This window comes from Zeugodacus cucurbitae, chromosome 2 (genome assembly GCF_028554725.1).
Source record: "Zeugodacus cucurbitae isolate PBARC_wt_2022May chromosome 2, idZeuCucr1.2, whole genome shotgun sequence".
Lineage (NCBI taxonomy): Eukaryota > Metazoa > Arthropoda > Insecta > Diptera > Tephritidae > Zeugodacus > Zeugodacus cucurbitae.
Genome location: NC_071667.1, coordinates 78,301,651 through 78,318,778, shown reverse-complemented (window position 1 = coordinate 78,318,778; position 17,128 = coordinate 78,301,651). Strand labels below are relative to the sequence as shown.

Sequence of the window (17,128 nt, the reverse complement as noted above, 5' to 3'; positions counted from 1 at the left end):
TATATAAATTTATATAATTTATATATATATAATTTTATATTGATCTTGGAGATTTGTTTCAACATTAACCCAACAAAATATTTGTAGAGATCTGTTTGCATCCCAAACTTATTCTCAACTGAAAATGTCACTTTTTGAGCCGAATTCTCGACATTTGCGGAAAATTTTGCTTTTCTTTTTTAATTCCAAGAAAAGTGCGGCTGAGGCTCATCGACATTTGCAACCGTTTTTATACAATATAGCTTTAAATTTACCAAAAAAAAAAAAAACGGCGGAAGCAAAGTTGCAGTCCTAATACTAAAAAAGATATTCCATGTGTTTGAACAACAAAATTGCTTAACTATTTTTTATCACTTATCAGAAGCTATTAAAAAAATAACATGCTTGGTTGATGGCTACAACAACTTTGTATGTCATGGCTTAACATTTCGTATTTCCACCTCTAGTGACGGTACATCTATTACAATCTCTTATAGGTCTATATAAAAATAAGGTTTTTAGAGCATCTAAACTATATTGTGTTTAATAATAATTTTGATTTATTGCTTATTGATATATGTTTTTGCGTCGCTTTTGGGATTTAAGATTTATATATATAGTCCACTATTTTTGCATTAAATTAATAGTTTTAATTAGTTAGAATTATCCGATTTAGGTCAGATATGTATTTTATTGCATAAAAATGCCATTCTAATAGAAAAAAAATTGAGACAGTCGATTTTCTCAAGCTTCTCTTATGGTACCAGATCCAGATTATAAGGTTGATAAGAATCTTCCAACCAAGCTCCCTGCGCTTATGGCGAGTCTTAGCGGCCTGGCATTATTCTGATAGAACGTTATCCCCCTCCAATTGGCCAAATTCGTCCTTTCTGAGCGATAGCTTTCTTCAAACGGTCTAATTGTTGACAGTACAGGGCCGAAAAAGAATTTGACCAGCAGCTCATAATATATGATATATGATATATGTATATATGTAGGATATATCTTTAACACTCCGAAGTCAAGGCATAGTTGAAACATACGTCAATAATTTGTAACTACACCCTCAAGATTTGCCATAACTCGGGACAGCATTAACATTACGTTCTCGTCTTATATTAAGTAATATACATACATATATTAATATATTTTATTTAAACATTTCAGCATATCAAAGGTATATATTTTAGCAGTATTTTGTGACAATTTTTATTTACAAATTCCGAAAACTTAGCCGTTGGTATCTCATCTCCCATGACATGTCCTAAAAAAGCTCTTGCAGTGGACATCATAATTCATTATTGGTTCATCTAAAACCAATAAACACATGGATAAATCTAGTTAATGAACGAAGGAAAAAATGAAATATTGGAATTTGAACTTTTGACAGAATTTTAACGAAAAAAAATCCTTTTTTGAATAATGTTATCTCCATATAATGGCTCAAATATTTGTAATTCAAATAAAAAAGGATCCTTCGTTCATTAACTAGATAATGTTATTTCAAAGATGTGTGCAAAATTTGAACAAAATAGCTACGAATTCGTGTCCACCGACTTAAAGAAAATTAGTTTTTAACTCTAAACAGATGTTTCGAGTCTTTCTTTTTTAACTGTAATATACTTATACTTAATATCGAAGTTCAAAATGAAATGAATATTTATTTAAAAATAAAAACTTAAATTCAGTTCCGCATGGATCAAAACGTCGACTTTGGTCGTCACCAATTAACAAATTATGACCATAGGTTATTATATACCATATAATGCACCATTACTTGTACAATATACTAATTACTATTATTATATGAAAGCAATCGCTAATTTTTTAATAGTCTCAAGTTTTTTCCCGTTAAAAAACTAAAAGAACCTGTACGACCGAACATTAGTGCAAATTAAACTATTGCCGTTTTGACGTTAGTATATCCAACAAAATCTACTTGGTGACCAACGTTGCGAGGCGATGACGCACAAAGCTTTGACTACCTGACTAACTACACAAGACACTAGCGCTGAAGGCTAACTAGCAAACTACTTGCATAGACTATAACGGCAGCGAGGCAATCATCAAGCTTGCGTGTCGTAAGCACTTAAGTGCCAGTTGCATGCATGCATAGGTGAATTGCTTTCAACAGGCGCGCTGTCCGGTCTGACTAAAATTTCCTAATGAGTACAACGCACTTCAGCCATCAATTCCGACATTTCATTGCTGTGTCTATGAAGAAGAGAAAGCGCCAAACGCCCCGGTCCAATGCAACTCAGTCATTTGCGAATCTGACAATTTACGTCCTCAGCGCAAGTTGAAAAAGATGTCGACTCCTCGTTGCAAACACACATACTCGTACATGTATGTAGTTATAACTGTACATGCGTGCATACATATGAGCGAGCGCTTTCCCATTATGGGGAGTGGAAAACGTCCGTGTGTTTTTTGTACTTGTATGCTCGCTTGTTGTGTGTCTTTGTAAATTAATAATTGAAAAACTTTCTACCAATTAAAAATGCTGCAGCACGCTGAAAGGTACATAATGCTGAAGTGCCGTCGTATTTTCTTGCTTTTCTTACTGCCATATGTATACACATATACGAAAACTTGTATGTAGACTTCTTCATGTCTTTTATTTCCCCATCAGCGTTTAAAGTAATAAATGAGTTTAAATGAAGTTAACTGTATTGAAGTTTGTTTAAGAATTAAATTTTTATTTGTATACAATATTACTTTTTATATACGCAAACATACTAACAAAATTTAATCTCTAATTCTACGATATACTCATCTCGGAATATGATTTACATATGTGAAAAATTTCACCAGTAAGTCCGTACAAATTTCAATAAATTTATTTTTGCCATGTTTTCGATAATTTATTGTGTAAATTATATGTATAGGTATATTTTTATACTCTCGCAACCTGTTGCACAGAGTATAATAGTTTTGTTCACCTAACGGTTGTTTGTGCCACCAAGAAATATAAGAGTTAGATATGGGGTTATATATACATAAATGATCAGGATGACGAGTGGATTTGAATTCGGATGTCTGTCCGTCTGTCCGTGCAAGCGATAACTTGAGTAAAAATTAAGATATCTTAATGAAACTTGGAACACATGTTCCTTGGCACCCTGAGGAGGTTGCTTTCGAAAATGGGCAAAATCGGTCTACTGCCACACCCACAAAATAGCGGAAACCGAAAACCTATACAGTGTCATAACTAAGCCATAAATAAAATTATGAAAATGAAATTTGGAACATAGGATCCCATTAAGGAGATGCACATTTGGATGTAATTATTTTGGAAAAGTGAGCGTGACCCCACCCCCAAATAGGTTTTTTGTATATAACTCGCAAACAAATAAAGCTATATAAACCAAACTTTCTGCAGTCGTTTATTTTCCCCATTTCCTTATACAGTGCAAAAATTAAAGAAATTGGATAATAACCACGCCCACCTCCCATACAAAGGTTTGGTTGAAAATTACTAAAAGTGCGTTAACTCACTAACGAAAAACGTCAGAAACACCAAATTTTACATAAGAAATGGCAGAAGGAAGCTTCACTGAGATATTTTTACAAAATGGAAAATGGGCTTGGCGTCGCCCACTTATGGGTCAAATCATATCTCAGGAACTACTAGACAGATTTTAATGAAATTCGGTATATAATATTATCTTGACACCCCGATGACGCGTGTGAAAAATGGACGAAATTGGTTCACAACCACGACAACTTCCCATATAACTAATTTTTGAATTTCATCTTATTCCTTCACTTTATAATATATACATTAGGAACCAATGAAGATAGCGAAATAAAACTTTACACAAACACTGCATATGATCTGTTGCATCACTTGTGAAAAAATTGTCAAAATCGAACCATGACTTTTCAAGGCCCCTGATATCGAACATGAAGAACTCAGTGCCTAAGGGTAATTTTTCCACGAAAATATACTTAGGTAAATCCCTCAGATATTTTAATGTAATTCATTCCCTCTGAATTATTTTCTTATAACAGTTTCTCTCTGTACCTGAAATGGTAAAAATCGGGTCATAACTTCCCCCAGATCCCATATACCTAATTATAAGTAATATTAAATTAAGTGAACGTATATTATTCGATACATTGTATCTTGGTGGTGAAAACGAATGAAATCGGTTTAGGAATTACCTCAGTTCCGATATACTATTTATGATGATTTTCGTTATTCTATTGAACTTTATACCCAATGGGTCGAATTGTGTTATCTTTATAAAATTACATCAATAAATTGCGAGAGTATAAAATGTTCGGTTACACCCGAACTTAGCCCTTCCTTACTTCTTAAAATTTAACTTCAGATATTTTTAGTTGCGTAGACTTAGTTTGGATTGCAAAACAAAATATGAAATGAGGTTCTCAAATTTGGCCTTTACATAATAATTTTCAAACTATTTTATATTTTTGTTTTAATAATTAAATAATGGACCTATAACGCTGTACAACCCTCGGCTGCAAAATTTAAATTATTGGTTTCGAAGTTCGAAAAAAGTTTTTTTAATAATTATTATGAATTACAGCATATACATAGTTACTAAACAATTCGTCTTTAAAATTCAACGGTGTAAAAAATTTTTGGCTCAAGTTAATATAGCGATACTATAATATCATAGAAGAGTCAAAGTTAGATCTTTAAAAGAAAAATGTATACGCCATTGAATTAAGAAGAAAATGTGGCCCTCTCTGGATTTCAAATAGTATTGTACTATGCTACATACATATATACTGATTTAGCATAATTTATGAGAGAAAAAATCCTTTTTTAGAAACACATATCAGATTAATGTCAAAAATTATTTGTCTCCAGTTTTCTATGCAGTGAATTTAGTTTTGTGTATAAAAGTTTAAAAAAGGTAGGATAAGAAATCACTCTCAGTACCGCGTCTTAAGTTATTTACAGCTTTATAAATCCATTCTTTTTTTCTAAATTGTAATGAAAGATCTTTCAAAAGAACATAATTCTAGAAAGTCAGTCTTTATTTTTTACTAATTTTGTTATAAATGTTATATCAAAGTTATATTTCAAGTATGAACACTTTTACACATAATAAGTAAAAATCAACATATTCTTTAATTCATATTGAGGGGTTCAGTGGGTTTCAAAATTTGCAAAAAAAATTTCTGATTAAATAGTACAGTAAGTTTAAAATATTATCCAAAAATATAAAATCGGTCCGAGTAAAATTCTAAGAGATAGACCCTTTGGAAGTACCGCCCATCAGCCCGGGTATGTTATAATATGAAACTTAAAAGGCATTTATCTCAAAACTCAATCTTTTAAGTCGGTGAACACGATATTTTGAAAAGTTATGAAGCAATTTTGTTCAAATTTGCACACGTCTTTGAAATAACATAATCTAGTTAATGGACGAAGGATTTTTTTATTTTTATTAAACTTTGTTTTTTGAGCCAATATATGCGAAAATTTGACCAAAAAAGTGAGTTTTTTTGTTAAAAATCTGTCAAATATACAAATTATAATATTTTCATATTTCCTTCGTTCATTAACGAGATTTCTCAATGTTATATCTTTTTGCTTAAAGAATCTTCCAATTTTAATAATTGAATCTCATTACCACTAAATCCCACTAAAACAAATAAGAAGTTTTCACTTCAACAAAAATTAAACTGTATTTTTATAGTTAAACAAACGACTAAAAAAGAAATTATGTCTGAAAAGAAGTTTCACTCTATTAAAGTAGTATGCATTAAAAATACTTCATTCACGGTACCATGTATTTGATATATTTGATTTGCTGACGTTTATTCGTGTATATTGGTGTGAATATAAAATTTTAAAAATATTTTGAATTTATCAAATTATTCATTCAGTAGCTCTAACTGATGATTCTATTCCAATTAATTTTAAGAACAAGTTGGAGAAATTAACATTGCGAAAAATAAAATTAAAATTAAGCATATGCACCTTAACAATAAGAAATAAAAGAAATAATTTAGCCACAATTAAATATTATAACAAAAGCCCATGTTTATTGTTCAGAAGAAAAGCAAAATCAATTGAAATTGAAGGCAGCAGCTTTAAGCGCACCCCAATCGAATTTCGCGACATGATAATGATGAATACCCCTAAACTACAAAATAAAGCACAAAATAAAAATAAACTACAATTGAGAAAAAAATAAAAAATTGTGATTTTGTCCTTATAGTTCTCCTCGCTATTAAAGGTTACGCGTAAACACATACAAAACTTTTACGTTACTTTTTAATTGTGTCTCAATTGCAAGTTATTTACTTCATTAAAATAAAAGAAAAAACAAATTCATTGCCTTCAGGTGGCAAATGCAACGCGAAAAAAAGCGAAAAAGTGGGAAGTGGCAGATGTGTAGACAAAGTGCGTACAAATGCAATGCCAATGAAAATCACGGTGGCAAAACGCAAATGAAATGTGACTCAGGCGGCCTCAAATGCGACGTATGTAGACGGATGCTAGCAAACTATCGCACAAATCCATACACACACACAGACACAAATCAACGACTCGCACTCCGTAGTGCGCGCATACTGGTGCGCTTGTGTGTGTATGCGCACGGCATCTCTGTCTCTGTTGATTATGAGCTACAAACATTTTCGGCCATGTTTGTTTACTTTGCTCCGCCTCGTTGTGCTGTCGTCACGCCGCACCGTCGCTTACTTTCCACTGCCAGCCAGCCGCCGGCTGCTTGCTATCTCTGCTCCTCATGTGCCGCTTCCAAGCTAACTACACTTCAACTTCACTGCTTCACTGCACGACTGTGAGTGTTTGGCTGTGACTGTGTGTGAGTGCGTGTGTCTAACTGATTTCATGCTCGCATCTGCTCTCACTCGCTCTGCTGCTTCGCTTGCATGCTGACTGCTGACTGCTGAAGCTGCTTTTATTGCTTGCTGTATACACACGCACGATGGCTGTAGACAGCGTCGGGCAGGAAGCCGTCAGACATTACCCGCATCTCGTTCATTCATTATTTCACACACGCACATACTTGCGAGTAGTTGTGTATGGCACACAAATGTCTCTTTAATTTCGGCTTTCGCCATTGTAAGTGCATTTTCGGGCGCACACACATACATACATACATACATGCAGACAAACGCATATGGGTAAAGGCAAAAGCCGCAACCGCAGACACAAAATCATGCCGCCTTTGCAACTAAAGTCGCTTTAGAGACAAATTTACATATTTAGTTACATACATACAAACATATTTATGGCTCACTGCATTTGCACATCTGCCTTATCGTTCGTCCACCCAACCGTGTGTGCGTATGATTCACTCGGTGTGTAACCCTATGCCGTGCTGGTAGAGCGCTGCCGCATTTGAAATTAATGTTGCCGGCGCCGCATTTGTTGAGATTGAAAATTGAATTAAATTAAATCGCAATTGCCACGCCACCGCACCGACCGCCGTTCCATACAACGAACCTCCAAACTAACACCTACCACTCACAACCCGTTAGTTGACCGAACGGGTGTTGCAGCAATGCGCTGGTGGAGCGCCGCTTTCAAGCAGCCAATGTATCCTAATTACATTTTCCTAGATAAATTGTAAAGTTTCGGTGCACTTCCGCGAATTTGTGTGCTGTTTGACTTGCCAACGCCGATGTGCCGCTCTTCTCCGCTAAGCGGAGTCGAAAGTGGTGCGAGCGCCGTAGCTTGTACGTGTTTCGGGAAGGATGCATGAAATGCAAATAACTGTAAAGGCTTCTCAAGTAGCTTTGGCTGCAAGTAAGCAAGCAGGCGGGCATCCGGGTGAAATACTATTGGTGCCGTAAATATAACCGGTGAGTTGGTGAGGAGTCTTCATGTGGGCGTTGAAAGTCATGCGCCATCTTAAAAGTGTTGGTGAGTAACAGGAATTCGCAACGCAGCTATAAATTACGCGCTACAGATGTTATGGAGACTGTTTGACTTACATAATACAGGGTGTTCTTAGAAATATATATATATTTTGTTTACGTCATTGAAATAAAAATTTGTTTTACGAATTTTAAATGACTTAAACGAACTTCAAATACATTATCAACAATTCATATTAATACTTCAAAAAACTTATTGGATCAGATCTAACCTAAAATTAAGGGATCGAAGTTGGGAAGTTCTTCTCCCAATGTTTTACAAATTGAATGTAATGCAAATAAGCTCGAAAATCGATTAAAAAAATTGTTATTACTTAATAATTATAATTTCTTCGTAACTGGGATGCACAACACCTTTTGATCTTTTAAAAGTTAGGTCTAAATTATGACCCTGTCTAAAATTACTCCAACATTCCAAGCGCAACATATTACCGGAATATTGAACGTGGGAAGCAGATGAGATTGAGAGCTTTGTTATATTTATAAATATACCACTCATCAGTAAAGACAGGGACGACTCCAATATAAACGACTGGTTAAGTGAGTGGTTTTAAAATTAGGATATATGAAATATTGAGGGTTAATCGAAGTTAGGTTAGGTTGGTTATATCAAGGGGATAGATACTGCCGGAACTGCAGATAGTCTCACTTGGACAGCTTCGTCTGTCCTTTGTGTCACCTAAATACCCGTAACGAATCGCCAAGATCCTCATGATTCGACAACTCTGAACTCTATTACAAAGTTCTTAAGTCGGCTAATGTCGATTCCAGCCACTTTGCTGGGTTCGCTAAAATGAAGTCTTTCAACCATGGTTTGGCTTGGATGATTCCTCTTCGCCTTCCTCCAAGCATTTTCTGGCTTGATCTATATGAAATGACAAGATCTGTTGATTGTGGAATTATGTCTTCCAACCAGAAAAATTTATTTTGACACACTACGGATGCTCCGATTTACTGTGTGGTATAAATTCCTTAGGACTAGCATACTTACACATGTAAGTTAAATAAATCTCTGCATGTACATACATACATATATATGTATGTATACTAGGCATGTCGTTGTGTGTCTTCAGCTTCCGTTGACATAAAAGTCAATCAGCGCCCACTTTAGGTATAGTGCATACCCTTGTACAGCAGTAGAGGAACATATTATGGAGCGTGCAACTGACAATTTTGCCAAGCTAGCTCATAAATATATGTACATACACGCTGCTCAGCTCTTGCATGATTTGCAACCGATTTCCGTTATAAGGCAACATGCAATCATAGATACAAGCATACAGATATATTATAGACATAGCTAAAGTTCCGAACTCGTGCCAATGCAACTTCAGTTACAAGGTTTCGGACTTCATATTCAGTGCAATCCTGGGTAGATTGTCTAGAACTGAAACTGTTGATATACATATATACATATATACATATTTATGTACATGGAAATATAGCTAACATAAATTTGTATGGTAGTAGATGCAAGTGCGTGCTTCAACCAGCGTTGTTGTACATACATATGAATGTTTGTGTGTGCAGTTAGTTTTCCCGGTAAATATTTGCGACTGGAATATTTGCGCGCTCCATCATAATTCAAACAGATACGCTGACGCTTGTCGAACTTGTTGGCAAGCTGGCAGCATGCATCCTGACAAGTCGACAGGCGCACGAATGATAAGTTGACTAGCTGGCTGATGCGTGCGTTAGTCGCCGTTTGACTGCTGTTTATCAGCAAGGAACAATCATTTAAGCATATAACTGGCTTTAAATTGGCATTAAGCGGTAGTAAAGAACAAAAACAACAACCAGGCTATACTGATTGAAGAAGAGTAGATCATTTTTTCATTACAAGCAGCTCATAGAAGTCAGAGCGTTTTGAGTTGTGAATATATGTATGTATATATAAATATAACCAAGTGCATAAATACATACATACATACATACACTGTCACTTATATATCAGCTAAGCTTGATCTTACTGGTTGAAAACTCACAGCCTCTGGCGAAGTTGTCAACTTTACGTGCTTTTGAAATTCTACATTCACAAGCCAATTGTACTTACTGCACAAATTACAAATTTAACACTTTTTACAGATATTATTAGCATATTTCACATAAACAAATTAATAAATGCACTTCACACTTTTTCCAAACTTGTAAAAGCTGCATCTGCAATTCGCAAATACCTACCCCAGGCTTTAAAGCACACTAATGACATTTTTACACTGAGCCGATATACTTTAGTTAATAATTTATAATAAAAAACAACAACAAAAAATCTTTACTCACTTTTCTTTCTAAAAATATATATTACAACGTCGCGGGGATTTCTCTTGCCATTTTCTGTTCATTTGGTTTAGAACTATACTGAAATAGAGAACACACACACACACACACCTAGCTAGGACATGCACCTCATTTTCTAAATTTTAGTTCGTTGATACCTACGTGCGTTTAATAGCTGTAATTCACACGCAGAGGGCGCAATAGACATTTTTGATAAAATATGATATGGTAGCTGTAGATGCCGCCTGAAGCACATTAGTCGAGATATTTGGTATAACAAGCAGATTTTCTCTTTTATTTATTTAAATTAGATTTTTTCTAGTATTTAGGCTTCACGTAAAAGATTCAACTAAAAGATAAGACGATTCTTTCTTTCTATATGAAACCTGAATTAATGAAAGACAAGTATGAAATGTCATAAGACGTCTTGGAATATGAAACTGTTATTTGCCTTATTTGAACTGTATTCTCTTGGAAAGAAACAACAAAACTATTAAGCTGACTTCTACAATACCAAAAAGTCTCTAGGTACCTCTCTATTTTATTCTATTGTTATTCTATTACTATTTGCCAATCTATCTCTATTTGATAATACATGAAGGTTTTATACCTGTTCCGGATTATTTTGTTCCCAATAAGATTTGTGGAAGCAGATGAATTATCAGCATACTTGTTATTGGAAATACGAAATTTCTTCGCAAAGAAAATAACAAAAAATTTCGTCTCAACTAAAAAAAATTGGTTGCGTATTTGAATTAAAAAAAAATTGAAACATCTAAGACCCATTTTTTGTAAATATTTTTTTAACAAATAATTTTATTTAGTCTTAAATATTATCCACAGAACATAATAGAAAATGTAAAATATAATAATTTCAAACAACGTGGCAACATAGCAAACAGCTGATTTATTTGATAAACAAACGAAAAAAGGAAAAAAATCAAACCGGGAATGTGACAGTTCTCGGCCTTTACGTAAAATGTTTTTTCGTTCATTTGTGTGGTAAGAAATTGTATTTCATGCAAATTATTATATATTAAAACAGTAATAAATTTATTTCATCAAACACAATTCGTTTCATGTGTATCGTGCTTTCATTCAAATGTTTCAACATTCTACCATTACAGCACAGTAGCGCGCAGCCACTACTGCAGCACGAGGCATATCAGATTGGCTGTTGGGCGACAATTTCTAATTAGTTTAACAGCCAAAACTCTAACAAAAGCAGGCATACATAATGTGACACGAAGAACTATTTACACCTGTGATGTGCTGTGCAAACGACGAAAAACCGGAGATGAGAAGGTTGGTCAAATTTTTCTTTGGTAATTGTTTAATTACTAATTTATGTGTCTCTGTCAATAGAAATCCGATCGCATAATAGAGTATTCGCCGAAAAAGAAGAAAAGTGGCGCAAAATTAGAAGGTGTAGTGGATATTTGGCGTCATATCTCTGTGCAAGAACTAGCAGATTGTCTGCAACGTCCGTTAGGTAATTACAGATAAATACATATTTTATTTATATTCCATTAAAATCGCTTGTTGATTGCAGAGGACATCCAAGAGGTGATGTTATATGTGAAGGGTGCAGACAACATAGAACCACAAGCACGTCTGGACGATCTCAAAATCATACAAGAAATCGTTAATAAATGTGGTGTGAAGACACGTATCGTTTCTGCACCAGAAGTAGAGTTGGAGGACTCAACCGAATTGGGTAAACATCACGACGTGTCGCCGCGTCCAACAGCTACACCGGAACTTTTAAAACCACGTCCGCCAGTAGTAACTGTTATGGGGCATGTCGATCATGGCAAGACAACACTCCTGGATTCATTACGTGGTGCTGCTGTGGCGGCTGGTGAAGCCGGTGGCATAACGCAACACATTGGTGCTTTCACAGTAAAATTAAGTAATGGTGAGCAAGTGACGTTCCTCGACACACCTGGTCATGCTGCATTCAGTGCAATGCGTGCGCGTGGCGCACATGTCACCGACTTAATTGTGCTCGTGGTGGCTGCTGAGGATGGTGTTATGGCGCAAACGCGTGAAGTTATTCAGTTGGCCTTGAATGAGAATGGTAAGTCTTTTTATTGTTTTTGTTGTTTAGAACTAGTAATATTTTTTTATTTTCATTAACAGTACCTATTATTGTGGCCATTAACAAAATCGATAAACCCGAAGCAGACATCGTGAGTTTTAATTAATTTTGGTAGTTTTTATTGTTGTTAAAAATACTAAAAATATTTTTTGGTTTTAGGAAAAAACCAAACGTGATTTAATGCAAATGGGTTTGGTGCTGGAGGAGCAAGGTGGTGACATACAAGCCATACCAATTTCAGCTTTAAAAGGCACTAACTTAGAACTCTTAACGGAGGCTGTGAGCACGCAAGCGACCATTATGGGTCTTAAAGCAGATCCTACTGGTTTAATTGAAGGCGTTGTCGTGGAATCTAAGACCGATCCACATAGAGGGTAAGTTACATTTACAACTCATTGCATGTTCGTTGTGTTGTGACAACTTTCTTTTAAGCAAACTCTCTACCGCGATTGTTACACGCGGCACTCTGCGGAAAGGTGCAGTACTTGTGAGCGGCCTGGCGCATGCCAAAGTGCGTGGTCTCTTCGATCATAACGGCAAGCCTATGACGCAAGCACCACCCGGTACACCAGTCGAAATTTTAGGTTGGCGCGAACTGCCGCTAGCTGGTGATATTATACTTGAAGTGGAAACCGAGGTGCGTTCAGATATTTCATAATACAAATATTTTTCTAATCTTTTAACTTTTATAGAAAAAAGCGCATTCCGTGTTGCGTTGGCGCGAACACGAAGCCAAACATCACAAAGCCGAAGAGTCTGTTGATGAAATTCGCAAAAAAGAGGAAGAACATCTGGCCAAATACCGTGCTGAACGTGATGCCCGTCGTTTGGCAGGCAAATTCCGTATGCGTTATGGCCCACGCGAAAAAGAAAATATCGAGCATGATGATGTACCCCGCGTTAGTATTATCATCAAAGGTGATGTGCATGGCTCGTTGGAAGCGCTACTTGATGTCTTCGACACCTACACCAGCAATGAACGTTGTCGGCTCGATGTTGTGCACTACGGTGTAGGAAATGTCACGGAGGGTGATATTGAATTGGCGAAAGCATTCAATGCTATCGTCTATGGATTTTCAGTGCCTGCACCACCGAATGCGCCCAAAGACGTGACAATACGTTGTTACGATGTCATCTATCGTCTCATAGATGATCTGAAAAAAGAAATTAGCGCTAAACTTCCAGCAATGGAAGTGGAAGAGGTGGTGGGCGAGGCGAATGTGTTGCAGCAATTCTTCATCAACGAGGGACGCAAAGAAGTGCCTGTTGCGGGTTGTCGTTGTGTTAAGGGTATGCTGAAGAAGGCACACAAATTCCGTTTAGTACGTGATGATGAGGTTTTATATGAGGGTAAGCGGGAAAATTTTTGGATCAAACAAATTTATTAATAATAATTGGGTAAAATATTGAAAATATTTTTTTTTATTAAAAATAATTTTTTTTTTAATATTTTTTTTTGATTTTTATTAAAAATATTTTTTAATTAATCAATATATTTAATTTATTATTTTTATTTATTTATTATTTATTTTTATTATTTTTTTTATTATTTTTTTATTATTAATTTTTTATTATTATTAAAAATATTTTTTGTAGGTCACTTAGAGTCTATGCGTCATTTGAAAAATGAAGTGGATTCCATTAAAAAGGATGTGGAGTGTGGCTTACGTTTCAAGGATACAAAAGTTGTGCCGCAAGCAGGTGATACCATTGTATGCTACACAACACGCATGGAAGAGCAGCAAACAGATTGGGATCCAGGATTCTAAAGAAGTAGCAAAAACCAGAAGTTAGCAGACAAATTTTGAAAAAGTATGAGTGGATTGAATCGCATTTCTCACCATGCCAACCAACTCTGCCATGTTAACACTATTTTTTTTTTAGAATGAATTGTTATAAGCTTTCCTAATTTAATAATTTGTTAAGGATACCAGTAATTACATGAAAGTTATGATGTTAAAAACATAAAAACTGAAATAAATTATTTTTCAAATGGAAAACGAGTTCCAAATTGTACAAATTAAAAGTTGAAGTTGTTATCGGCGCCAAAGCCACATAGGAATATATAAAAATTCACATTTCCTGTTTTGTATTCTAAAATTCATTCATAAAAACTGTAAACTAGATGCGGCAAAAGCGCGCGCACTAAACAATGCCTCAATGTCACACAGTGTCTGTATGTAAGACCTCAACACTATTACTTGCCCGTTTGTTGTTGTAGTTAGCTATTAATGAACATAGGATAAGAATGGTACACATGAAATGGGAGCATTTTGAGCAGAACGGAACTGGCTATTGATAAGGCGCCATTGTATCAAATACACATTTTTATATATTTTTTTTATAAGTTTGTATTAGTGTGAGTCCATTAGTAATCATGTCACTTTTGCGGCGCAGGGACTTATGAAATGCGTGTTTGGCTTGAAATGTATAAAAAGTGCGAAAAGTGGTTGTCATGCGGCACGCATATATCCAATAGGAATGTGGAACCGAGATAAGCTGGGAATTATATGTGGTAGTTCTCGGAAGTTTACTGATTTATGTAGAAAAGAGAATTCTATACAAATTTTGTAGAAAGTTATATTTTTACGTAGCAGGGTAGACAAGGTCCAATTCTATTTAATATTATAATAATCGATTAGTGTATAAGGTTATCCCGAAATTCAAATGGCAACATGACCATTGCTTTTCTAATCTATAATACTGTTCAAGATTGATTCTTTCTAATAGCTTTTCAATGTATAGTTGAACTTCCCTAACTCGAATCACCATAATCCACAACAAAAAATTTCGAGTTAGAGAGACTTCGAGTTATGGAAGTTAATTTGTAGGAAATTTGACTTCTATTGCCAATTCAAGAGTCCGAGTTATAGAAGTTCGAGTTAAGGAAGTTCAACTGAACTTGAATACAAAGCCCTGAAGGAAAAACCTTTTAAGCTGACTTAACAAAAGATGAGTGCTCAATCAGTCGGAATAGATTTTTGATCTAATATAAGAACTAAGAATCATTTCAATGGTACTTACAGCTCTTTTACAAAGTGAAATAACACAAATTGTTTTAAAAATATCGTTCTTACGACCATGAATGGCCATGAACGACCATAACCCTGAAAACTATATGTTATGATTTGATTATATTGTAGAAAACTTCGCTGTATTTATTGAAATTATTTGCCCCTGCTATCTGAAGCTACAACAACAAAATCACAAAGGTCAAAGTTCAAACGAGAAATTGTTGTGTTCCAGTAATTTCCAAGATTTTTGTTCAAATTCTAACCTCATTAAATATTGATCTATTTAAAACCGACATAACAAAAATTTGTGTCTGGTAGTATCGATTTGTGGCGGTCATTCCTCAAGATACTTTGTCAACCCTCCTATCCAATTTCTCTGAGGTCAAGGTTTTTTTTCTAGGGTTATTCGATGATTCTTATTTAAAATGAACTCGTCTTCTAAAGATTTATTAATATTTTCGAACATCGAGTAGTATTGAAAGAATTATGCACCTAAGTATTTAGTCGAATTTGTCTGTGAAATTTTTAATACAAATGAGATGATATTATCTGGAAGAAGGGATATCTTTAGATATGTAGAAGAATGTGTGATCCTTCGAGAAATATCGCTGAGCTTTTGAATAAATTTTGTTCCCAGGTCAAACATAATTCCAGCGAGTGAAAGTAATTTTAGAACACATGCTCACTTCTCTTCATAGTGCGTTCGAAATACTACATTGTGGGAAAAAAAGTAAAAGCGAAGCTTTGATAAAATTTAGACTGGCGGAAACGTGCGTAACCAATGATGTACTATATGCGGTTAAAAGTTGAGTAGTCCCGGTGGAGCCACGGTCGCTTTATATTACGAGCATACTATTCATATTAATGCGCTATGATTTTTTGCGCATTTGCTGAAATATAGTTTCTATGGTTTCTATGCGATAAGGGACTTCCGCTACAAAAGCTACAAAAAGTGTGCCTCTAGGCGGAGGTTAAATAGTTATGGAATTCGCAGCTGTGGAATTCGCGACACTATTAAATTATGGGCGATAACAATTGCGCTTTTCACATTATTATTGTTTTATTGAGTCTAAAATTTATATGAAAAAAAATTAAAAAAAAACTCTAAAGATATAATAAATATTTCTAAAGCATAATACTTTGTATTAAAGGCAAAAATAATAATTGAAACATTCATAAAAGTCATTCCATTTATTTATTTTTATGTTTTACACATTGAACTTAGTGAAGTATTTTTTTATAGAAAATTATTTTTAGAACTTTATGTGATAACATATCACCGCCGCCGGAAATACTAAATTCCGTTATATACTCGAGTTTTGTTTATGAAATTCAAAGTTCGAAAATTTGACGGTGTTTATGCGTACATATTTTATGAATAACGGGATAAGATATACATACATATATATAATATATATTTGTATATCTGCAGCGTCTGCACGTTTTCGCTTGTAACCAAATATTTGCGGAAATTATTAAAATACTGAATGAATCTTTCATCAAATATATGCCATTCACAAATGACAGCATTATTCGGGAGACAGAGAGAGATCAAGTGGGAAGAGCTCATTGCGCCATGGAACCCGATATCATTAGCATTATTGCAATAATAACACTTACATAATATGTGTATGCATGCAGAAGGCTTATCGCATTTGCTGCATACTCATGCATACATACATACAGAGATGCAATTTGCAGAGCCTCGTGAAAACCCATTGGAAGTGCCCTAGTGACATTGCGAAAACTAGAAACAGGCAGCGAACATTTAGTAAAAGTGCATTTCTTATCTACTATACAGCATATATGTATGTATATAAAAAATTGTGCATACCATGCAGTAGACGAAGCATGCAGGATCTTTTGC

The 17,128-nt window shown here is 34.8% G+C and overlaps 1 protein-coding gene across 1 annotated transcript; it reads left to right on the top strand.

Annotated features, from left to right (window-relative positions):
- Positions 1-11,069: 11,069 nt before the first annotated feature.
- LOC105213302 (translation initiation factor IF-2, mitochondrial) lies at positions 11,070-14,251 on the top strand. Its single transcript, XM_011186017.3, has 9 exons — positions 11,070-11,148; positions 11,274-11,451; positions 11,512-11,638; positions 11,699-12,226; positions 12,289-12,338; positions 12,407-12,621; positions 12,680-12,884; positions 12,940-13,597; positions 13,844-14,251. The coding sequence occupies exons 1-9, from the start codon at positions 11,126-11,128 to the stop codon at positions 14,014-14,016; spliced, it is 2,157 nt and encodes a 718-aa protein (XP_011184319.1). The 5' UTR covers positions 11,070-11,125; the 3' UTR covers positions 14,017-14,251.
- Positions 14,252-17,128: the final 2,877 nt, after the last annotated feature.